Raw genomic sequence first — 15,560 nt, forward strand, 5'->3', positions numbered from 1 at the left:
CTGCTGGTGGTAATGTTACGTCACAAGCTGGTTGACTCTGCTGGTGGTAATGTTACGTCACAAGCTGGTTGACTCTGCTGGTGGTAATGTTACGTCACAAGCTGGTTGACTCTGCTGGTGGTAATGTTACGTCACAAGCTGGTTGACTCTGCTGGTGGTAATGTTACGTTACAAGCTCGTTGACTCTGCTGGTGGTAATTTTACGTCACAATCTGGTTGACTCTGCTGGTGGTTATGTTACGTCACAAGCTCGTTAACTCTGCTGGTGGACTGTAAGAAATACCTGAAATACTAGTTTAAAGATAATATTTATTGTAGCCAAAATGTATAAGTAACGTTATAACGAGTTTTATAGATTTATCTACACTTTGCTGTATTGTCTACGCCTGTTACGAAACATTTCAGCCATGGATTTTTATTCCATTAACCCTCAGTCCTAAGTGGATGAAATGACGATATGGTGCAGTAAGTGTCAGCTCTGTTTGGATTCTGCTTCGACGTGTAGAATCGTTAAATAGATGTTTTCCTACTTCATATTTCTGATGATAATATTTCACGTCACAGGGTTTTCGACACTGGCGGTAAACATCAGTTAGTATATATAGAAGTTTTAATAAAAAATAAATAAAAAAATCTTATAAACGTGAAATATGGTGCTATAATCAAGCGGATTTTAATGAACTAAACAGGCATATTGATTTTTTTTCTTGGAATGAAATGTTTATAGAATCGGAAAGGATTGATGAAGCATGTAACAAGTTTACTATTACATTTAAATCTATGGTTAGTGCATGTATCCCCAAAAAAGTTATGAGAATTAGACCTAATGATAAGCCGTGGATGACGACTGAATTGAGAAAATGTATTCGACTACGAGATAGGTTACACAAAAATGTAGAAGAAGTATGCGTGATATTGATATAAGTTGTTTTAAAAGAGCTAGAAACCGAGTAAATAATAGGAAAACGCATGCACGAGAATCATTTTATACTAATATAGACGGTCTTATTGATAATTACGTAGTATCAGATCCTAAGTCATACTGGAAACTGTTGAGGCGGCTAATTAAATCAGGCGGTAAATCTAATGAAATTCCACCATTAGCCGATCCACAAAATGGTAGTATCGTATATGATGATTTTAAAAAGACTGAGACTTTAAATAATTATTTTTCTTCTATCTCAGACTTGGATGACAGTGATGCTAGAGTTCCTTCCCTTTATCCTAGAACTAATTCTTCCTTGGCTTCCATAAAATTAAACCATTCGGAAATAAAAGACGTTTTGGAAGTATTAAAATTAGGTAAAGCTACTGGTACCGATGGTATTAGTCACCATATGTTACGACACACTGCAAAATCTTTATGTAAACCTCTTCAAATGTATATCCATGTACCCGACTTTGTGGAAACAAGCTAAAGTATTGCCCTTGTACAAAATTACAGACCTATATTTTTACTATCAGCTGTAGGAAAAGTTTTTGAACGAGTAATTGTCAAACATATTCACAACTACTTTTTTGAAAACTCACTATTTTATTCAAGACAATCTGGATTTATGTTTAATCATTCCACTGTGCATCAGCTAATCGAAATCTATCATAATATATGTTTAAATCTTGAGGAAAAGAAACATACTTGTATTATCTTTTGTGACATATCGATGGCTTTTGATAGAGTTTGGCATACGGGTCTGATTGAAAAGCTTAAATCTTATGGTATTACAGGAAATTTCTTGAAGTGGTTAATTAATTATCTACATGCCCGAAATTATTGGTGAATCATTTTCGAATAGTAAGTTATTAAATGCTGGGGTACCTCAAGGCTCGGTGTTGGGCCCGATTTTATTTCTAATCTATATCAATGATATTTCCGAAAATTCAATTAGCGTATCTAGACTTTTTGCTGATGATACTTCTTTAATATTTGGTTCTAACAACTGCAACGAAATTGAACGAGTAATGAATCATGATCTTCAATGTATAAATGCATGGTCCAAGCAATGGTTAGTTACATTTAATTCCAATAAAACAGATGTTCTATTTATCTCAAATATTTAAAAAAAAAAATCAATATCTGTAGCTATTGTTTGGCGACAGCATTTTATTTTTTTCTGAAAACCATAAGCATTTAGGGGTAACTTTTAGTGCAAATGCTAAATGGGGTGATCATGTTGAAAATATTTATAAAAGTGCTTCAAAACGGATAAATGCTTTAAGACAATTAAACTTTCTGGTGAATAGGAAAGTTCTTAGTAAAATATATACATGTTTCATTCTACCTATAATGGAATATGCTTGTGAACTCTGGAGTGGTTTATCTAAATTCCATATTGATTTGTTAGAAAAACTTCAACTGGAAGCTGCTAGAGTATTAACTGGGTTGCCAGTATATGCAATTTCACAATCTTTGTATTTTGAAACGGGGTGGGACACTTTGAATATCAGGAGAGAACGAAGGAGGCTAACTTTATTTTACAAAATGCACAATAAACTAACACCGTCATATCTTTATACATTACTTCCAGGTTAAGTATGTGATAGAACTCCATATCCCCTTTGAAATAACAATAACTATACCATGCATAACTATATTCTTTCCAATACTAGATCATCATATATACCAGCATCTACAAAAAATTGGAATAACTTATCAGAAACCACTAGAAATCAAACCACAGTTAGTAAATTCAAAACTGCTATAACTCCGGAACATCATAAGACACCGTGTTTTTTTAATTACGGACCCCGTCGCCTTAATATCATATTAACTAAACGTAGACACATTTGTAGCCAACTGAATTATGATCTCTTTCGTGTGAACCTTGTAGAATCTCCTTTTTGTGCCTGTGGCCACCCCTGTGAAAATGTATACCATTATGTTTTCCAATGTCCAATGTACAGGAACATCAGACATGAAATGTTAAATAAGTTGCACCTAGAGTTACTATTGTCTGGAAATGTTGAATTATCAAATGTTGACAATGAGCGTATTTTTGAAATTGTTCAGACTTTTATTTATTCAAGTGATCGTTTCTAAACAAAACATCCATGTGAACAGGTATATGTATCTAATCTGTCATAATCTCTTCTCTCCAAACCTCTCATTCTGCTCTGTAGGTCTATAGAATAATTAATAGTGTTACTGGTTCAGCAAATTGTATATATATTTTTTTTTCTTTTCAAACTGAAATAATTCCGCTGCATGACACTTTGATATGTTACCTAGAAGGAACAGGAATGACTCGAGGAAGAATTCTAAGGAATGTGTTTTATATGGACAAACGAATAGCTGATGTGAAAAGAATGTGTAGCTAGTGCGTGCCATGCAGTAGTTTAAGTTTAAATAGTTTCAAAATATTCATACTTTGAATGAACCTTTTGTATCATTCGAAATATACTCTACTCATCTCTATGATCTCTTCTGTCTTTCAAAACTCTCTTTTTTCTCCTTTTTACTTTTCTTCTATGTTCCTTGTTTTCATACAATTATTTTGATTGGCATATGTCGCTATCACTATCAATGTAATATTATAGTTGAGGAGAGGGCTTCTATAAGTTGCTATAACCTGTGCCCAATCCATTTGATTATATCAATAAAATATGTTTAAATCAAACATCAGTTCCAATGTGGCAAGGTTTACATGATTATTTAGTTTAAAATTAGTTAATCTGATGTATCCATAAGTCATGTATTTGTGAAGTTATAAATGCTTTTATAGGTATGTTTTTCCTTTTGTTGTATTTTCACGTTTTCAAGGGTATTTTTTATAACGTATTTTTGTTTTACATACAGCTTAATGTTGATAAAACAATGAAATATGAGAGTACTATACCATATTATTACACCTGAGAATACACGGACTATTTCATCGCATGAACTACTAATATTTTGTTTATAAAGCACGTTTATGTTAAAAGTTTTGAACTTTCCAGCATGAAGAGTCAGTTGTAGTGTGAATAGGTGAAATATGCGCTATAGCATCAACATATTAGCATAAAATAATGCTTCGATCTATTCCAAAATAGAGCATGCACTGTGACGAAATCCAATTAAGTAAATTATATAGAATAAACCACAGCCTAAATAAGGTTTCTTCCACCCGACAAAACGTCTCTTCCTATTAAAGGGAGGGAACTCATACTTTAATTAAAAAGGAAGATAAATCCACCTTCCTTGATCAAATTACGAAGAGAAATTGAAACTTAACGCATGACCCTAACTTAGAGACGCCAAAGAAAAGTAAATGACATCATGAACTCAAAATGTATTCATTTGAATAGCTATATTACAACAGGATGGCAGTAAGAAGCAGCGTACTGTATTTCAAGCGATAACTTCGTCATCACGGTAATCACAGTAATCTTCCATCATTGGAAATCTCGATAGAGATTGTTGCGATGCCTCTTCTTTTTGCTTTAATCGCGTTAACTTTAACACGTGTAAGTATCTAAGCCCTCAGCAACCTTAACTAAAGCTCACTGTTCTTAAATCACGCTTCAATCCTATAATCAAGTCACGGTTGGCGACCAATAAACCTGCGCTTAGAAATGTATTAGTTCATACTACACTTTTATACATAACGGAAGTATACATGTAACAGATTGCATAAAGTTGATAATATACTTATGTTCTCCACGTGTACGAAAATGAATAAAAATTAAATAATTAATCAGACTAGATATATAGCTTTGATTTTAGGTTTTTAGTCTACAACCATTACTTCTAAGGATGTATGGACATAGATTTACTGAAACTATTACTTCGAAGTAGCTACAGTGTATGGACTTAAACCATAGTCTGAAGCTGTACTACTCATAAATATATATGGACTTTGATTATAGTCTGAAGCTGTACTACTTATAAGTATTTGACTTATACTATAGTCTGAAGCTGTACTACTCATAAATATCTATGGACTTACACTATAGTCTGAAGCTGTACTACTTATAAGTATGGACTTAGACTATAGTCGGAAGCTGTACTACTTATAAATATCTATGGACTTAGACTATATTCGGAAGCTGTACTACTTATAAGTATTTGGACTTATACTATAGTCTGAAGCTGTTCTACTTATACGTATCTATGGACTTAGACTATAGTCGGAAGCTGTACTACTTATACGTATCTATGATTTGGTCTATAGTCTGAAGCTGTACTACTTATAAGTATGGACTTACACTATAGTCGGAAGCTGTACTACTTATAAGTATTTGGACTTGGACTATAATCTGAAGATGTACTACTCATAAGTATCTATGGACTTACACTATAGGCCGAAGCTGCACTACATGTACTTATAGTATCTATGGACTTAGCCTATAGTCTGAAGCTGTACTGACTTATAAGTATCTATGGACTTAGCCTATAGTCTGAAGCTGTGCTACTCATAAGTATCTATGATTTAGTCTATAGTCTGAAACTACTATTTCTAAGTATTTATGGACCTAGACCAATGTTAAACTATTGCTTATAAGTATTTATGGACCTAGACCAATGTTAAACTATTGCTTATAAGTATTTATGGATAAAGACCAATGTTAAACTATTGCTTATAAGTATTTATTGACATAGACGTAGTCTGAAACCAATAGTTATAAGTATTGGTGTATACAATTCTGTAAAACACTCTCACAACGCTGTATATGTTTTTATAGTTAAATGTTATTGTTATTCAGATCCCACCATTAATGGTTGTTTCCGCATATACATTCAGCCCTGAGACAAGGAAATATTCAGCGAGGAAGCAAACAAGGAAACGACATAACTAAAGAAAGGTCTATTGAACGATATCTTTGTGACACACGTAAGAGTTGGAAAATAGCAAAATATTACATACATCGCAGTAAATGGATTAAAGAAACGCTAAAGAAGAAGGAAGATTTATTATAAACAGAGAAACCATGTATAAGATTGCTTAAACAAATGTTTCCTGTTTTTAGGGTCTGCTTTAGGTTTGACAAGCAAGAATAGTGCCCGACTGTTTGAAGAGTTCACGTGTTACAATTTATTCGCCAATCCAATGCCTGTTTGAAGTATCAGAATATCCTGGAGTAAAACATATATTTATAACTATTGTTGGGCGATAAAAAAAATTGGAATTTAACAAAATAAAAATGTGTATAAATATGTTACCAACGGACTTCTCAGTCAGAATTCCAGAGAATCTTCAATCTATGACGAAGAGACATGCAGATCGTCATAATATCATGATTTACAACTATGACTGTGTCAATTATAAATAAACACTTGTTCACCTTTATCCTAGGCTGTTGGAGACGTAATGACCTGAATTAGACAGGATGTTTTTGGGTGCCACATTCGGCTCCCTTCCCTTCACCTGGTTTTGGTTCGTTTTTTCCCTCTGTGTTGTCCGTGTTGTCTTTATCGATTTGGATTCAATTTGTGATGACAAAAAAAATAATATAAAGTTAGCATTTGATTGCATCTCTGTTGTCTTCTGTCTCTGTTAGTTCGTGTACGTTAAAGCACATGGTTTATGTGAATAATGAAAACAACCCGTATACTGACAACAATTGGCAGTCACTCTGTCGATCATACGAAAACTGAAGAATAATCATGAACGGTTGAGCTACAAATACATTTCTTATGTCGTAGGTCAAGTAATCTGACAGGCGACACTTCAAATATACTGGAATATTGTACAGAGGTTATCAAACGAGGTCCCATTCTATATGATATATTTACTAAATTGTAGCAACAAAATCACAATTATTTTCGTTCCCCGAGGTTATATTCCTGTTTCACGAGGGCTAAGTTATTAATCAAAGGGAAGGTGTATATCGAGGGGAAACAGATTCATATTTCCCAACTACAAGGGCAATAGATATTTAATGATACCACAATAGAACAACCGAGCATAGGTAGGTAGAAAAGAGGACTCGTATGGCAGAAAACGTAAGTATTTAACTATATCGTGATATATGTGAGTGTTTGTATGACTGCACAGTTCCCGGATATATCAGACTTGCTCTACTTCTGATGTGTCATCATATGTTGCTGTTTAACTTTTGCTAGCTGCAAAAGTAATTCTGCTGTTTATCGTTTCCGGATCATGTAAGATAAAGGATTAAAGCCCAACAGACCCAAATGTAAACACAGCTACATTGCATAACATGTCAAAGATAGATCAGTATTAACCAGGAAGTTTATGTAAATTGTTTGTATTTGTACAAAACCGGTTTTCGTATTTTTTTCTCAATCTATATTAAGTTCGGTGGTGAGAGCTAAGGTTGTATAAACTGTCAAGTGTAAGACAACGTGCACTGAAAGTGTTAAGGGGCATACCTATTTGAAACACAATGAAATATGTCCTAAAAACCTGGACACATTACAGTAAAGTTGAGACTCCAATCCTGCATGCTGAGCTATAATGATATGAATGTAGATGTATAGGAACGTGCTATCTTTTTTTTGTAATATATCGAGTTTATAGTCTACAATGCTGTACCGTGGACTGCAGTCTATGGCCCTTATTCGAGAAACCATTCTCATGCTCAAGCGCAGATTCTGTGCTCAAACCAACTTTCTTGTAACTCGCTTAAAGTAAGATAAAATGGTAGAAAAGTCAGGTGTAGTCCCTGGAAACGATATTCTGGGTTTGAGCACAAAATATGTGTTTGACAATGAGAATGGTTTCAATGAATACGGGCCCTTATGTATCACGAAATACAATTATCCTATAGACCACGATACTAATACGACTAATATCATACACTGTAGGTCAGGATGCATTACAACACACTAATGTAATATTAGTTGCGCCATGGAGGATAGTCATAACGGCAGAAATACTGAATACCAGTGATCCGTATCGTTATAGTGTATGGATCAATGTACGAAACCTTGCATATGTAATACTTTACTATATTATACAATATATATAAAGCGCCCATTATAATTTGCGCAATTACTCCACGGCGCATTACAAAACATGAAAAATAGTATTTCCTCAGTGACAGTTATAGTTACAGCAGTTAAAAGGGCATACAAATCAGCATNTCTTCGTCTTCTTCTTCTTCTTCTTCTTCTTCTTCTTCCGCCGTCAAAGTGTCCGACACATTTCTCAAAACCTATTGGACGGAACGTAATGAAACTTTACACAAGTGTTTTTCATGGTAAGGTGATGTGCAAGTGACCTTTTATTTTCCGATCGGTCAACCAATATGGCCACCACGGCCTCTGATTGGTCGAAATTAGATATTGCTCGATTTTGCTCAAATTTGGAATGTATGTGTAGTTTTGCACTGCCAACATAACTGCGGGGGTTTGGGGAACTTCTGTAATGGTCCCCCATTACAATTAGTACTTGTTATACTTAAGATTATATTTGTTACAGTAATTAATCATAATATTAATCAATAATGATGTGGACAGCGAATTTGACGTCAAGTATAAATGACGTTTGAGCATGCACTCTGCTGGCCGGAGATTCAGAAAAGAAAATACCGGTGATTACCGGTGTGTCAGCAAAACCATAGTTAGAACTTAAAATCGGACAAAAACTATGACAAAATATGACAAAGGAAAGACTTACACGGAGACCTTTTAAAAAGTACAAGGTATATAAGATCAGTTAATCCAGAAGGGTAAACGTCTTCTGCTCTAGAAAGCACGGTAGTCTAGTGCTAGGACGCCGGGCTCGTGACCGAAGGGTTGCGGGTTCGAGTCACGGCGCGGCACTGTGTTGTGTCTTTCAGCAAAATACTTTACTACGTTTGTTTCAGTCTACTCAGCAGTAAATGAGTACGTGGTTGGGCAGTGTTAGAGTTGTTGAATGTTAGCTGTGAGCGCCGAAATGGCAGCACCGGCGGTATGCTCCCCAGAGAGTTGAAAAAGATATTGTCTGGTTGCAAAGGCTCTATAACCACGGATAATAATTTGTGAACCGTTTTAAGACGACCTTCGAACTAGGTTGTGATAAAGCGGTATATGAGAACCTCGAATAATTATTATTATTCATCTGCTCCTGTCGTGTAAATGTTGGTTAAGTCCCAGAAATGTCACGTCCTCACAACAGCCGATAGTGACAACAAAACCACAAGGTATACAAATTAGCATAATCAGAAACATTGACCATCATGTCACACAAAGAAATCACATATTTCCATATAAGATTACAAGTGTATGATTGCGACCATAAAACTTCAATATTCATCGCCAATTTCCCTATTTGGAAACCTTATGTTATACGTTTGTCCGTCAGAAGCCGACATCTATCACGGAAGTCCTTATATATTCCGATTAAGCTCAAAATACCGATTCAACTTCGATATGTAAACGCTGTAGGTAGGGAAACAGGGATATTACTATCAAGAAAGGGGAAAATTCACGGTCAGAAAGTCGAAATGTCCCACTTATCGCTTAGTAGAAGCTTAGTAGTAAGGAGGCTGAAGAAGAAGAAAACATAGTGTCCAAAAGCTCTGGAGGGTATATACGATGGATTTGGTCAAATCATTATTGGTTTTGTTTATAAAGACAGCACATCGTTGATATACCTGAATGTCAAATTGAAGGACTAGGCTAGGTTTTTGTTTCCATCTCTTATAACGTCATCAAAATATTCAGCCTCAAATGAGCACCAAAAACAAAAAACCAGAAGAGAGGCACAGTTTGTTCCCAAAATAATGCCTACAGTCTAATGAAAATTCTTTGTTCCCATAAGAATGCCTACAGTCTGCTGAAAATTATTTGTTCCCATAGGAATACAAACAGTCTGCTTGAAAATAATTGGTTCCCATAGGAATGCCTACAGTCTGCTGAAAATTATTTGTTCCCATAGGAATACCAACTGTCTGCTGAAAATTCCTTGTTCCCATAGGAATGCCTACAGTCTGCTGAAAATTATTTGTTCCCATAGGAATACCAACTGTCTGCTGAAAATTCCTTGTTCCCATAGGAATGCCTACAGTCTGCTAAAAAGTTTTTGTTCCCATAGGAATACCAAAAGTCTGCTAAAACAAATATTTTTTCCCATAGGAATGCCTACAGAGTGCTGGAAAGTCTTTGTTCCCATAGGAATACAAACAGTCTGCTGAAAAGTCTTTGTTCCCATAGGAATACAAACAGTCTGCTGAAAAGTCTTTGTTCCCATAGGAATACAAACAGTCTGCTGAAAAGTCTTTGTTCCCATAGGAATACCAAAAGTCTGCTAAAACAAATATTTTTTCCCATAGGAATGCCTACAGAGTGCTGGAAAGTCTTTGTTCCCATAGGAATACCAATAGTCTGCTGAAATTTCCTTGTTCCCATAGAAATGCCTACAGCGTGCTGAAAATTATTTGTTCCCATAGGAATACCAACTGTCTGCTGAAAATTCCTTGTTCCCATAGTAATGCCTACAGTCTGCTGAAAATTATTTGTTCCCATAGGAATGCCTACAGTGTGCTGGAAAGTCTTTGTTCCCATAGGAATAGCAACAGTCTGCTGAAATTTCCTTGTTCCCATAGGAATGCCTACAGTGTGCTGAAAAATATTTGTTCCCATAGGAATACCAACAGTCTGCTGAAAGTTCCTTGTTCCCATAGGAATGCCTACAGTCTGCTAAAAAGTCTTTGTTCCCATAGGAATACCAAAAGTCTGCTAAAACAAATATTTTTTCCCATAGGAATGCCTACAGTGTGCTGGAAAGTCTTTGTTCCCATAGGAATACCAACAGTCTGCTGAAATTTCCTTGTTCCCATAGAAATGCCTACAGTGTGCTGAAAATTATTTGTTCCCATAGGAATACAAACAGTCTGCTGAAAAGTCTTTGTTCCCATAGAAATACCAATAGTCTGCTGAAATTTCCTTGTTCCCATAGGAATGCCTACAGTCTGCTGAAAATTCTTTGTACCCAAAGGAATGCCTAGTGTGCTGAAAATTCTTTGGTCACATAGGAATACCAACAGTCTGCTTGAAAATCTTGTCGCCGAACTCAAAAAAGATATTTTTAACCAGAAACAATCATTCTGACAATGTTATTCTCCTTTAGTGTCATTTTGACATCTTGGTTAAGAAATATCAAAGCATGATTCGTAAAAGGCGGTTAATATGGAAACTCCCTCGCAGAATTTTGATTTGCCTTTGTGCCCTTCTTGGGAAACGAATGCGACCAGAATACTAAATACGCTGTACCCATTAGAACACTTGGGATCTCGTTTTTTATTTTAACTTTCATATCGCTTTCCTCTTAAGTGCCTTGTTTGACAAAGTATCGCTTATAACAGATCCGACATCTCAGGTTCAAAGTGCATGGTATATAGTGGTAGTGCCATAGAGGTAAATATAGCCACGCGTAATGTTTTCGCCAAAGGTGTACATTACAGGTAATGTTTTCTACAAAGGTGTACATTACAGGTAATGTTTTCTACAAAGGTGTACATTACAGGTAATGTTTTCTACAAAGGTGTATATTATAGGTAATGATTTCTGCAAAGGTGTACATAAAGGTGATATTTTTTTTAAAGGTGTACATTACAGGTAATGTTTTCTATAAAGTATACATTACAGACAATGTTTTCTACAAAGGTGTACATTACAGGTAATGTTTTCTATAAAGGTATACATTACAGACAATGTTTTCTACAAATGTGTAAATTACAGGTAATGTTTTCTGCAACGATAATGTTTTTATACAACCAAACACAAGCATAGGCAAATAATGATAACTTTTTATTGAAAAAAATACATTCAACCTTTTGCTCGCGCATGCATTTTACGTCAGATGCCTTTGAGTGCCACAAAGGCCGATCAGATTTGAACTGAAGTGCTGATGTCATAATGTGATAAAATTATGACGTCATAACCTTTATTTCAACCTCATGAAATCCGTTTTTTCTGAAATCATCTTTCTTAACACTTTTCTTTCCTTTTCTTTCTTTTTTCATGTGTTCTTTTTCTCGGTCAGCGCGTGCTGAAACATGCAGTGTTGGTTGGTTTAGCGAAAAAAATGGCTCCACCTAAACTTCTAGCCTATCACACCATGGGTCTCGGCACGTGGCTTACTTCAACCTCATTAATATTTAAAAAAAGTGGCAGGCTGACTGCGAAAAACTTTGAAACTCTGAAATGGCGTGTGTTTTGGGAGGAAACGAAGTTCATGTCCACGGAAGGAGAATACAATTTACGTGCATATAGGAGGTTTTCAAACGAAAAAGTATCCATCTTTCCAACGACACTAAGCTTTTTCCCGTAGAATTGCTAGAAAAGTTGTTTTTGATGCAAGAAAGTTAGGTGGGGTCGACATTTCGACATCGAGAGCTTTCCTCCCTTCTTCTTTATATGATCATTGGGCGTCATTTTTACCGAAAGTCGATCTAAACCCATAAACATGTAAAATTACTCTTAACACCTTAGTTTAAGTCCAAATATAGCTGTAACAAATGGTCAGGTCCCTTTGGTAAGACAAACCCCAATCAAAGCCTTCCATGAAATTTCATAGACCTAAAAAGTCATTCACTTGCATATTTGTGGAAATCGCGCGTGCACAAATTCTGGCCATGTTGTTCAAAGTCTGATTCGCTTAACGACAATTTAAGCAGTATTTAAGAAAAAGATGAAAAGGGCTCTTTCGTTCTTAAGGGCTCACACAACTAAATCATTCACTATATGTTATTACTAAACTTTTGAGCCAATAGCGTTAATATTTAAAGTTCAACACTATTGACAACTGTCTAGATTCACAGATACATACCTGACAAAGGATTCAAAAGGCGCTTTTTGGTGAGTTTGGTGGAATATAAGAGCGGCGCTACATGCGTCTGCTTTTGACAACCGGAAGTTTACAAGCCAAACCGGTGGAGTGGGATGGGAACACCCCCTGACATTAGACCACATATCAATCCGCCATCACATTTTAAAATCTACTAAAACTATACATTTTTCTAAAGTTCAATATCTGTAGATTTCATTCAATGTAAACTTTGTCAACAAATACCTATCTAAATTACTCAGGGGCACTGTATTAACCCAGAACAAATGTAAGATAGGGAGTACAATCGTATGAAGCACTTGTTGATTGGCTGATTAGTTGTGTGAGTCCTTATATTTAAGAGAGTAGGCATCTACGGGGCAAGAGCTGGTAACGGTTTATACTGGTATTTATAATTAAGTCGGCTAACGTCCTCTTTAACATTATATACCGTAACACATATAGTCATTATGATACTAATAAAAGTATAATACATACTATATTACATTGGGATACATGTATATTCCAATGAGTTACATAATGTACCAACAACTTTCAGTAAAAAATATTAAAGCTTACGATAAAACTTTTTTCAGGTGGTTATACTAGTTTATTCAACAAATTAAAATGTAAACAGTATAATTTATTAAGTGTTCGCCTCTAGGTAGGACCTTTTTCATGTAAATGTTTGGAATATAAAGTGGATCACGTCTGAAAATCGTTAAATTGATATCATGTACAAACAGTTGGAAACTTTAAATTAAATTATAAAGAATGATTTCTGAAACGATATTATATACTGTAAACAAAGTCCTGATCACTATGACTCACTGATCGTAAGAGACTTGTTACATTATCTACTGTAAACAAAGATCACCATGTCTCATTGATCGTGTGTGACCTGTTACATTATCTACTGTATACAAAGGTCACCATGTCTCACTGATCGTCGGTGACGTGTTACATTATCTACTGTATACAAAGTTCACCATGTCTCACTGATCGTCGGTGACGTGTTACATTATCTACTCTAAACAAAGATCACCATGTCTCACTGCTCGTCGGTGACGTGTTACATTATCTACTGTAAACAAAGATCACTATGTTTCACTGATCGTTGGTGACCTTTTACATTATCTAATGTATACACAGTTCACCATGTCTCACTGATCGTCGGTGACGTGTTACATTATCTACTGTAAACAAAGATCACTATGTCTCATTGATCGTTGATGACATGTTACATTATCTACTGTATACACAGTTCACCATGTCTCACTGATCGTCGGTGACGTGTTACATTATCTACTGTAAACAAAGATCACCATGTCTCACTGATCGTTGATGACATGTTACATTATCTACTGTATACCCAGTTCACCATGTCTCACTGATCGTTGATGACATGTTACATTATCTACTGTATACAAAGGTCACCATGTCTCACTGATCGTTGGTGACCTGTTACATTATCTAATGTAAACAGATATCACTATGTCTCACTGATCGTCGGTGACCTGTTACATTATCTAATGTAAACAAAGATCGCTATGTCTCACTGATCGTGGGTGACCTGTTACATTATCTACTGTAAACAAATATCACTATGTCTCACTGATCGTTGGTGAGCTGTTACATTATCTAATTTAAACAGATAGCACTAGGTCTCACTTATCGTCGGTGACCTGTTACATTACCTACTGTAAACAAATATCAATATGTCGCACTGATCGTTGGTGACATGTTACATTATCTAATTTAAACAAATATCACTAGGTCTCACTGATCGTTGGTTACCTGTTACATTATCTTCTGAAATTAGAAATTACCACGAGACTTTTAATGCTGATAAACAAAACCTCAATTAAGGCTTAATACTTTTGTTAGCTTGTTCGATTGAGTGGTTTTACGTCCGCTTCACTACCGAGTAGTTCGGTAATCCAGCAAAGGAAGAAAAGATAGGACAATGAGTAGAATGGGTCAAGTATGTAGTGAAGGTATAGAAAAGTGGTTAGAGAGGCTAAATCGTGCTTAAACCTACTTAGAAGTACATCAGGAGTTACCTACTTCCGTTATAATTATCTCAACAAAGGTGAAACATTGTCCACATAATTCAAACGATATTGCGACATATTCATAGATTAGGTCGACATCTTTTAAAAAATATATCGACATATGTAGCTAGGTAACTCGCAAGTCGAAAGTCGATGCCAGAAATATACCACCATATATATGTTCACCATGTACGAACCGCGACTGTCGTACCCCGCAACATGAGAGGCAGACAAACGCATGTACAGTTCATACGAGTTTAACATCAAGTTATTTACTTTCTATGTGATAGCAATGTATAGTAGGCTTCAGTTAACTTTGATTTTGTTCAAGGTAAAAGAAGGAAGTAGATTTCGACTTAATCTGAATCAGGAGCATTAAAGCGTGTTATTCAAAACTTCCCTATTTTCACAGTCTGAGCGTTTACGAATTATTCGAAACTTGCACATATACATAATATGAGCAAGATATTAGATCTTGAATGTATGTGTATATTATGACGTGGGTACATTTCTGTGTATACCTGTACTTCCTGGTAGCTAAACTAGGCCTTTGTCCTCCTTCACACTGACAGAACGCGTCAAATAGATATACTGAGTGTGTTTAGAATTACATATGTGTAACGGTCACGTGAGGTGCCTGTTCACATGAAGTCAGGTGTGTACATTTTAGACCATAAATAAGCCTATAGATATCTTTTAACCGAACTAGTCAGCGCTTTGGTACTGACGTTTGACGACGAACACTTGTTTCCTGCAGACAACAATAACCTACCGTGTGAAGATAAACACTGTTTCCTACAGACAACAATAACCT

The 15,560-nt window shown here is 35.5% G+C and overlaps 1 protein-coding gene across 1 annotated transcript in view; it reads left to right on the forward strand.

Annotated features, from left to right (window-relative positions):
• Nucleotides 1-457: 457 nt before the first annotated feature.
• The window catches only part of LOC110460711 (filaggrin-2-like), an 18,305-nt gene continuing 3,202 nt past the window's right edge, over nucleotides 458-15,560 (forward strand). The window contains exon 1 of the mRNA XM_021513769.1: nucleotides 458-465. Within this exon, the coding sequence (XP_021369444.1) occupies nucleotides 458-465 (8 nt within the window). The remainder of the gene's footprint in view (nucleotides 466-15,560) is intronic.

This window comes from Mizuhopecten yessoensis, unplaced genomic scaffold (assembly GCF_002113885.1).
Source record: "Mizuhopecten yessoensis strain PY_sf001 unplaced genomic scaffold, ASM211388v2 scaffold10469, whole genome shotgun sequence".
Taxonomy (NCBI): domain Eukaryota; kingdom Metazoa; phylum Mollusca; class Bivalvia; order Pectinida; family Pectinidae; genus Mizuhopecten; species Mizuhopecten yessoensis.